Source organism: Poecilia mexicana, unplaced genomic scaffold (assembly GCF_051168715.1).
Source record: "Poecilia mexicana isolate PSO_F unplaced genomic scaffold, ASM5116871v1 scaffold_17, whole genome shotgun sequence".
NCBI lineage: Eukaryota > Metazoa > Chordata > Actinopteri > Cyprinodontiformes > Poeciliidae > Poecilia > Poecilia mexicana.
The window spans coordinates 18,477,227-18,486,898 of NW_028263386.1; the positions used below are offsets into that span (position 1 = coordinate 18,477,227).

Sequence of the window (9,672 nt, forward strand, 5' to 3'; positions counted from 1 at the left end):
GAATGAGTGGATGAAACACACACTTACACATACACGCGCGCGCGCACACTATCCGCAACAGAGCTAACTAACAGCACCCGGAAAGGAAACAGCCGCTCGCACGATGTTACTAGCTCATAATTGTACCATTCTTCAAAATGACATTTAAAAAAAATATTTTTTAAAAAATAAATAAATACATTTTTGGTCCCAAAAATGAATGAAAACAAAACGCGCCATTCAATAAAAATATTCAGTCAAAAGTCTCCCACCATCAAAAACGCGTTAGGAGCTGCTATGTTTTCTAAATGACCATTCAGCAAAGAGCCTCCTGTGCTCGGACAACACTTTTTCCAGGCAGCTGACAGTCAGCACTGTCGGGGACTACTGCTGCAGTTAAACCGTGAGCAGGTAACACTTCAGTAACATCACACACACGCATGGTCTTTTTCACTCGTTTCCTTCCTTACCTCCCACACACAGCAGCGACATCTCTGAAAGCGGCGTGAGCGTCCCCGGCTGTCCTTTACTTAGTGCTCCGCGGTTTGTTTAGTCAGTCCTCTTTATAGAGTCTTGGCCACAGGAAAAACTCAAAGCGACAGAAACCCGTTACCCTGACCGGCAACGGCAGTAACAAACTGACACCATCTCAGAGAGACTCGTCTGTCCTTCTGCGGGACTGTTGCTCCTTTGAAGACCGGACAGGACAGACAGGAGTAGATTCCTCGCCCCCCCTCTGCTTCCTCCTCTGCATTGCCTCAGCTCTCCGCCGCTGCTCCTCCTGCGCGCACAGCCATCTTGTTTCAGCAGCATCCACCGGGCTCCGGCGCGAGGACAACTCCCCCGTGCCTCACCGCCATGACGTCACGGTTGATGAGGAGCAGGCGGAGAGGGGGTTCGCTCCTCCAGAGGGCTGCAGGGATGCACGGAGGACGGGATGGGACTGTATAACGTTATCGTGATGGGAGGGCGATGCAGTCTGCACTGTAAAACCTGGCGGGTTGATTCAGCTTAAAAGATGAACGGTCAACCTTTCTGTCAAAAATCAGTGGTGTATCAGTTCACCATTACTACTAATTAGCTCTAAGTTCACTTCACGGTAAAACTCAACTAATTTACAGTGCTGTGTAAAATGATATTAACCCTTAACAGGTTCCTTTTACTCTAACATTTTTGATCATCAAAGAAATAAAAGATGCTCAGACTAAATACATGTAGTCTTTAAATGATGATCTCCTACCTTAATAGGATAAAAGTTATCAAAAACTTTTTGTGAGAAAGTAACTGCGGCCAAATAGGCATAAATAATCTGAAAATATTTTTTGTTCAGCTTCACTGGCCACACCCAGACCTTTTAGATATGAATGTTAAATAGAAAAAGTGTTACATAATCGTAAGAAATTTAAGAACAGTCAAGAAACAATATCAGGATGGAAGGAGCTTGTCATTTCTAAAACTCCAGTGAACCAGAGTGACTAGAACCACTATTATCCATAGATGGAGAAAACATGGAACATAAGTGGCTGGCCTATTAAAATTATTCCAAGAGAGCACTGATGACTCATGAATGAGCTAATAAAACCAATAAATGCATCTAAAGCACTACAGGCATCACTTGCTTGATGTGCATGAGTCAACAAAAAAAAGATTAGGCAAAAATGTCATCAGCAGGAAGTTTCCAAGGCCACAAGCAAAAAAAAAAAAAAACACTTGTCTAATATTTGCCCAGGATCATCTTGAGAATCCCAAATTATGGGAAAAATATTCTGTGGAAACAATAAACAAAAGTGGAACTTTTTGAAAAGTGTACAACTGATTGCATTTCCTGTAAATTATCACAGCATTCAAGAAGAGGAATATCATACTGACTGTCAAACATGGTGGGACTGTGGTGACTTTGATTCTTCAGCTAACTGAATCCTAAATCCACCCAAGTGGAAACAGAAAACCAGAAACAAACTCTGCTGACTCATGAGGACTTTTTTTTTATCATGTTGAATTAGTGAAAATCAAGAAACAAACTCTGAAAATCCCAGAATGTTATTTAAAATCAATCAGAAATGAATTGAAACATTGTGTGGAGGGCAACTTGGTCAGCACTGAAGGGACTGAAACACAGACGAATCAAACATTTTATTCCACTCACCAGCCTAACTGACCTCTAAGGTCAACATAAGATGAATTACTAGTATTGTTAAAACTATTTATTCAAATTTTTTCTCAACAAATCTATTATTAGCTTTTCAGACTGAAAGAAAAGAAAAATGTTGAAACAACAGACAAGTAAAACACAGTTTTACAGTGCAGAATATGGTGACAAAATATACTCATTCACACTTTTCAAACATTTCCTTTCATTCACAAAAGTCTGGGGTATGTGTAGGAGAACTGGATCACAACTGTCTGTATTTGTTTTGCTCACTGTCCAAGCCCATTTTCTTACGTCTCATTTAGTTTCTAACATGGAAACTCTGCTACCCAACATTACATGAAAATTTGTAACCTGATTGCACTGTGAAAATCTTGAACTGCATGTCAATGATTCACAATTTGTGATTGATTTTTGGGGCTGCATGGTGGCACTATTGCCTTGCTTTGAGACCTTCCGAAGTCCAATTCCATTGGGAATAACTTCCAAAAATATGGTTGATTTTATTAACTGGTTTCTCTAAAATTGTCCTCAGATATGAGTGTGCATGGTTATATTTCCTTGCAATCTGTCCATGGTGTATCCCACCCAACGGCCACTAGAGAGTGGCACCATCTGCTTGTGAACTTACAAGCATGTGCGAGTGGACGATGGATGGTTGAATTACTTTTACTCTTGTTTGACTGTTTTGTATCAAAATCCTTTTCAGTGATCTACCTTTGTTTCTTTCACTGAAGCAGATATTTTGGTGTTAAAGAACTCAATGGTAAAGCAATTACAGCAGAAAGAAAAAGTAAAATCCCACAGTCAGGAAAAGCTTGTCTGGTCGGGGAAATCCTTTGACTCAGCACATTGGGGACTTCTTTGTGTCTGTGTTACCAGAGAGTTTCTGACTTAACACTGAGATGTGTTACTGAGGAATATTAGCCATCATGCTGAAATCCAACTGGATCTCAGTCTGCCAAACAATAGATAGAGAAAGATGGTGCAAATGAAAGTAAAATGACAAATCCTCTATTGTTTTGAACTGCATACAAACGTTGAATTGGGACATACACTGAAAACATCTTAGACATGAAACATTTATTAATAAAGCCATGAAATCTTGACGTCAAAAAACAATTTTGGCACATAGTGTTAAATGTAGAAAAACACCCAGAAATGATTAAACTGCAATATCTAAACTCACACAAGTTTGTGAAAAATTAGGACATCTTATTATTATTCCATTATTTCAAAAGAAATGTTCAATGTGTCTAATTTTATTCATGTTTGAAAGAACATTACATTAAAGCTCAAAAAGAGTGGTAGGGACATTGTAAAAATGGAAAAGAAGGAAAGAGTCAGGAGTATGTGGGTTGATCTGAATCAGTATAAGGAGATAGGAAACATATTCAGCAATATCTTCCCAATTACATGTTTTCCTGGTGTCATTTAACCTATAGATGGAAAGTTTTGGGTCATTGCCTTGTTTCATATTGACATGTTTCTCAAACACCTTCACAAAGAAAATTATGGTGGTGGTGATGGTTAGCTGACCAGGCCATGTTACAGCAAAGTCTCCCAAAAATTTGACAATTCCAAGATAAAATTGATTTTTAGTTGTTTCACTGAAATTCTATATAACATAATTCTATATTTTATGTCAACCATGTGTAAATAAATCAACTTTGGTCACAACTGTCAAAGAAATGAATGTCACAGTCCGTAAACCAGGTCAACTGGTGGCCAAAAGGTGTAATTGCACCCACATTTCTGTGAATTGTCAAAGAAATCCCATAGCTAGCTTACGTAATAATATATAGACCTTAGTTTCGAGAAACATAAAGCTTTTCATATTGCATCCAATGATTTTTTTTAAATGCATTTTGGCTTTACACGTTTAGGTTTTATTTATGATTCATCGTCTGCCTAGTCATCAGTAAATATATTTTAGAAAGGATCAAATTTATTTTTCCAATTTTACTGGAAAAAAATGTTTTTGGAAGCATTTTTAATCAGTGTTAAAAATCTTTAAAAATATTTTCTGAATTAGGAGTTGTGATTCAGACAACAAATTGCAGTACCTGAAATAATCGCCAGGGGGAATAAAAGGCCAGCATGAGCGTGTGGACCACTGCAATTACAAAAAGAGATGAAGTTTGTTGTTTACGCCTACAGCAGGTTGAAGATGGCCGCTGGAGACAACAGCGGCAGGCTTCCTTGCCTTAGTTTCTCCGGCCCGGGCCCTTTGGGGAATAGCCAGCCCAGCAACAGCGTTTTCTCAATGCCAGCATCCAACGGGGGAGCGGTCGGTGCAGCCGGGGGAGCACAAGGAACTGCGAGGCGACCCAACCCGCAGCTGGGGCCTGGCGGGGCAGACGGCAGCGGCATTTCGAGCGGAGCTCCGCCGACTGCGCAGAACCCTCTGCAGCCGCCCGCTGCGGCAGGTGCTGCTTCTGCGGCAGCGGGAGCCATGGCCTCCCCGGCGTCCAATATGGTAAGCAGCGCAGCGTCGAATGCCTCCCCGGCCACCGCACCGAGCGCCACCCCAGCTGCAGCGTCCGTGCTGGTGTACAGAGAGCCGGTGTACAACTGGCAGGCGACAAAGAGTACCGTCAAGGAGAGGTTTGCGTTTCTCTTCAACAACGAGGTGCTGAGTGACGTTCATTTCTTGGTTGGCAAAGGCATGGGTGTTCAGAGAATACCAGCTCACAGGTAAGAGGATTTGCTTCAGCAGAAACAAACGGCTTGAAAAGACCGAGCTGACCCCTCCTCCTGTTGTTGCTGCTGTGGCGTGTCAGGTTTGTCCTGGCAGTGGGCAGCGCAGTGTTTGATGCCATGTTCAACGGTGGCATGGCGACCACTTCCACGGAAATCGAACTTCCTGATGTGGAACCAGCTGCTTTTTTGGCCCTGTTAAAGTAAGGACGTTTTTTATTATTATTTAAAAAAAAATGTTTAAATCTATGTTTTACTGCCAATTGCAACAATGTCTTCTGTTTCAGGTTCCTGTATTCTGATGAAGTCCAGATCGGGCCTGAGACTGTGATGACTACTCTGTATACAGCCAAAAAGTATGCGGTTCCTGCCCTGGAGGCTCACTGTGTGGAGTTCCTGAAGAAAAACCTCAGAGCAGACAATGCTTTCATGCTCCTTACACAGGTCGGCTTCCTTACCTCAAGAGTCAGAATCTGCAGCTCCAGAGGAGTAATATTTGTTGAAACCCTTAGTTTGAGTGTGGATTTAAAACTCCTTGCATCAAAAACTTTAATGATGCTCTTTCAGAAATAATACAGATGTGACAGAAAAGTCATTTATTCCCTTCAACTTTCATTCATCTGTCTGTTGGTCTATCAATGTATTTTTGTCCATTTGTTTGTAAGTCCCTTTGTCCAGCGTATCCCTTTATCCATCCACAAATGACAATTTCATTGTGATCTTCTGTATTTACAATTCAAAATTTGCTGAGAAATTTGAAGAATTTGACTATGAGTTTGGGAATAGTATTAGGTTCTTTAATATGCATTTGTCAAAATAAGTGTCCAAGTTAAAACATACAAATAAGACGGCAGATAAAACAGAGCGCTTGGAGGCCTCATTTACGTTTTAGCAATTGTATGTTAACACAAATATGTAGAATTAAAGTTTTTTTTTTCCTTTTTTTTTTGCTGTACGTTTTTATTGCTTAAAATTAAAGCGTAAACTCGGGTGCATTCACTACACTGATGTTGCCTGAAAAATCAGATGATGTTTTAAAAGTCTGATGATGTATCACGTTGTTTTAGGCTCGCTTGTTTGATGAGCCACAACTTGCCAGCCTGTGTTTGGAGAACATCGACAAGAACACCGGAGATGCTCTTGCTGCCGAGGGGTTCACAGACATAGATCTGGGTAAAGACTTGCTTTAAATTTTATTATTGCTCCATGTCGCATTTAGTTGTTAGTGTTGTTTTATAAACGTCACGTTTGTCTCCTTCAGATACTTTGGTGGCGGTGTTGGAGAGGGACACTTTAGGAGTGAGAGAGGTGCGTTTGTTTGGCGCTGCCGTTCGCTGGGCTGAGGCGGAGGCTCGCAGGCAGCAGCTGCAGCCCACTCCCGAGAACATGCGCAAAGTCCTGGGGAAATCCCTCACGCTCATCCGCTTCCCTCTCATGACCATAGAGGAGTTTGCAGCAGGTTAAGAAGGGCACAGCTGGAACACCCATTAACCGCATCCGTTTTACTTTCAGATCGCTGCTCTGACGTTGAAGCCTGTTTTTGGTTCTTGTCGCTGTCCCCCAGGTCCTGCCCAGTCTAATATTCTAACCGACAGAGAGGTGGTGAGTCTCTTCCTCCACTTCACAGTGAACCCAAAGCCTCGTGTAGATTTCATCGACCGTCCTCGCTGCTGCCTCCGCGGGAAGGAGTGCAGCATCACCCGTTTTGGCCAGGTGGAGAGCCGCTGGGGCTACAGCGGGACGAGCGACCGCATAAGGTGTGTTGAGATCAGGCCTTACTTTACCTTTCATTGTGTAAAGGACTTTATCTAACAGATTGCCAGGGCTGTAGGCTGGTTGAGACAAATGTCTTGCTCAGTAAAACATTTCAGCATGAAATGCGATCATTTAGTTTTGCATTTTTGAAGCTCATATATTATTAGTGTCTGAATATATCTATCTAAAACTTTAAGATCTAAGAAGCTATTTTTGAATTACGTCCACCTCACTTTGTTTTGCAGGTTTTCTGTTAACAGAAGGATTTTTGTGGTTGGATTTGGACTTTATGGCTCCATACACGGACCTACAGACTACCAAGTCAACATACAGGTACCGGCCCAGTATTTACAGTGTCTTTTAAAAATATTCATGCCTCTCGCCTTGAGATTTGTTCATTTTGTCATATTAAAACTACTAATCTGTGTATATATTTTACACCTGGAAGCACATAATTGTTGGGTGAGGGGGAAAAAAAAATCCCTGGTTTCCTTTCAATAAAATCCAGTGCAACAGATTGCCTTCAAAAATTCACATCATTTGTAAATGGTCAACCTGCGTGTAATTTAGTCTTTGAGTTGTTCTGTGAATACCTTGGAGGTTTTTGATGGTGTTGGAGAACAAATATAATAAAAACCAAGGATCTGTAAAAGAACTGATGCTGTAGTGGAGGTACAACTTCCAATAACCCTAAAACATAAATTGGTTTAGCTCAGAGACTGTTATTGTTAGAATGACATAGTCAAAGTAAAGTCCTCCAATTGAGAATTTATAGAACTTAAATTGACTAAAAAAAATTTTGCTGTTCAGATATGCTCCATCCAGTCTGACTGACTGAGCTAGTTTAGGATGATGAACACATTTCAGTCTGTGTACTCTGACAGTGTAAAAGTGTTGATTCCTCAACACTTATGCACTCTGTTGTTGGTCTGTCGCATAAAATGCCCCCAAATACCTAGAGTTTTGTAACAGAATGTGAAAAGGTTTATGTGATATAAATAATTTGATAAGGCACTGTACTTGTATGAGGCAAATCTTTGCATATTTTTAGTGGTCTTATGCGATCTTGGGTATTTGTGCTCCGTTGTAGATAATCCACACAGACAGCAACACAGTGCTGGGGCAGAATGACACAGGCTTCAGCTGTGACGGGTCAGCAAACACCTTCAGAGTCATGTTCAAAGAACCAGTCGAGATTCTACCCAACGTCAACTACACTGCCTGTGCCACACTGAAGGTCAGCAAGAAGAGAGACGGACAGAAATGATGAATATGGGGAAGAACCCACAGATCTGGAAGGGTTTACTCATCTTGCTCTGTGTGTGTGTCTGACAGGGTCCAGACTCTCACTACGGGACCAAGGGAATGCGAAAGGTAACACATGAGTCGTCCTCCACCGGCACAAAGACGTGTTTCACCTTCTGCTACGCGGCGGGCAACAACAACGGCACTTCAGTAGAAGACGGACAAATCCCAGAGGTCATCTTCTACACATAGTCACCTCAGACGTCCCAGCGATCTTCCATCAAATGTGACAACCCGACACCAGCGCAAGGCCACACCTCAGCAGCCATACTGGGGACTAATCTGTCAGACTTCGGTCTGTTCCCTCCTCACAGGGTGACTGCTAGCTGCACGGGAGGACAAACGGCTGGTAGACGACGTGGGGTTGTTACGCGAGGCGAAGTCGGTCGTCTGACGTGCTGCCACCCCCCTTAGTGCTCTAGATTTACAAACCAGCTCCGAGAAGGATTGAGAGATGATAGGGAGGGGGTCTCTCAGATTATTCACAGTATCTTTGTCACTGCTTCGGGTTGACAGCATAAAGCTTGACACTGAATTTTTTCTTAAGCTGTAGGATTCTCCTCCTTCTGCTCCACCGCTTTAGCGCAAAGGAGACTCAACTGTACGAATGTACAGTTTATCAGATTTGCCAAGATAAAAGTCCTTGTAGCGTTTTGTACAGAGTCGACTCTGCATCAACTGTAACTTCCACACACTGATGGACCTCATAGGCTTTCATGAAAACTTGTCAAATTTGAACCAAACTTCGTAATAATGTCAAGAGTATGACTAAGGTGAGCGTTTTTCTGTTTTTTACTTAACAGTACAATCTGTGATATCTTGTGTCTTTGCTTGGTAGTTGCCTATACCCGGTATACATTGCACTTCTCGGCCTTGCCTTCGTTTATTTTTGTTGCTCTATGGATGCACACTAACTCTTCTTCAGATTTTTTTTAAGCTTTATTTTAAAAGTTGTGGGTGGAAGAGATTTTTTTTTTCTCTTGGTGCTGAAGTTGATGGGTTGTATATTAAAGTGGCATTTATTAACATTATATATGTAACTTGAAATAAATGGCAATTAAATGAGGAAAAAACGATGTGTAGCTCTTTTTTTATAACGGCTTATTGAAATGGGACGGGATTAAATATTAGCATGTGCAATCAATTGGATAGAAATACCAAAATTAGAGAACGAGTCAGAACTCGCTTTTTTTTAAACTTAAAATCAGCTTTTTATTTTTTTTTAAAGTTTACCCCACAAACCGTTTTGTGACTAAAGTTTACTCCCCAAAAATATTGGCTTTGTTAGTAAGAATCTATCTCACTTAGGGGGGGATTTTCCATTAGGAAGACCTATTTGGGTCTAAACTTTAACTTCCTGGCTGATGCCTTTTTAGATGTTGCGTTAACATTTCTTCATCTATTTTTTTTTCTATTTGTATTTTTTTTTTTTTTAGCAAATCAACCTCGCTACATTTTGTAGTTCACAGTTGTGATTAGGCTTTCTGCCTTGTTCCTTCAAAACAGATGACGGTCATTAAGATCAAACAAAAAATACGGTCCGTATACTAAGGTTTTTATCTCTAATTACGGACTGCAACTTGGCTTTTAATTTTGAAGTTATAGCTTCTTTCTCTCCGAGTGGTGGTCAAGGATTTGTTTCTCTACGAATAAGTAAATTCCTTTCCCGCATCCAGCTGGCATCAATATGCTTTTGCCATCAGCATACCCATTTTGCACCGACTATGTTTTGTATACAGTCTCTGGATATATGATCTTGGTATTTTGGAATTGCGCCCAGGGAC

The 9,672-nt window shown here is 41.3% G+C and overlaps 1 protein-coding gene across 1 annotated transcript; it reads left to right on the forward strand.

Annotated features, from left to right (window-relative positions):
• The first annotated feature begins 4,252 nt into the window (after positions 1 to 4,252).
• Positions 4,253 to 8,961, forward strand: LOC106908646 (BTB/POZ domain-containing protein 2-like). The gene is made up of 9 exons (XM_014974794.2): positions 4,253 to 4,825; positions 4,912 to 5,031; positions 5,116 to 5,272; positions 5,896 to 6,001; positions 6,090 to 6,287; positions 6,393 to 6,585; positions 6,829 to 6,916; positions 7,674 to 7,820; positions 7,919 to 8,961. The coding sequence occupies exons 1-9, from the start codon at positions 4,263 to 4,265 to the stop codon at positions 8,078 to 8,080; spliced, it is 1,734 nt and encodes a 577-aa protein (XP_014830280.1). The 5' UTR covers positions 4,253 to 4,262; the 3' UTR covers positions 8,081 to 8,961.
• The last annotated feature ends 711 nt before the right edge of the window (positions 8,962 to 9,672 follow it).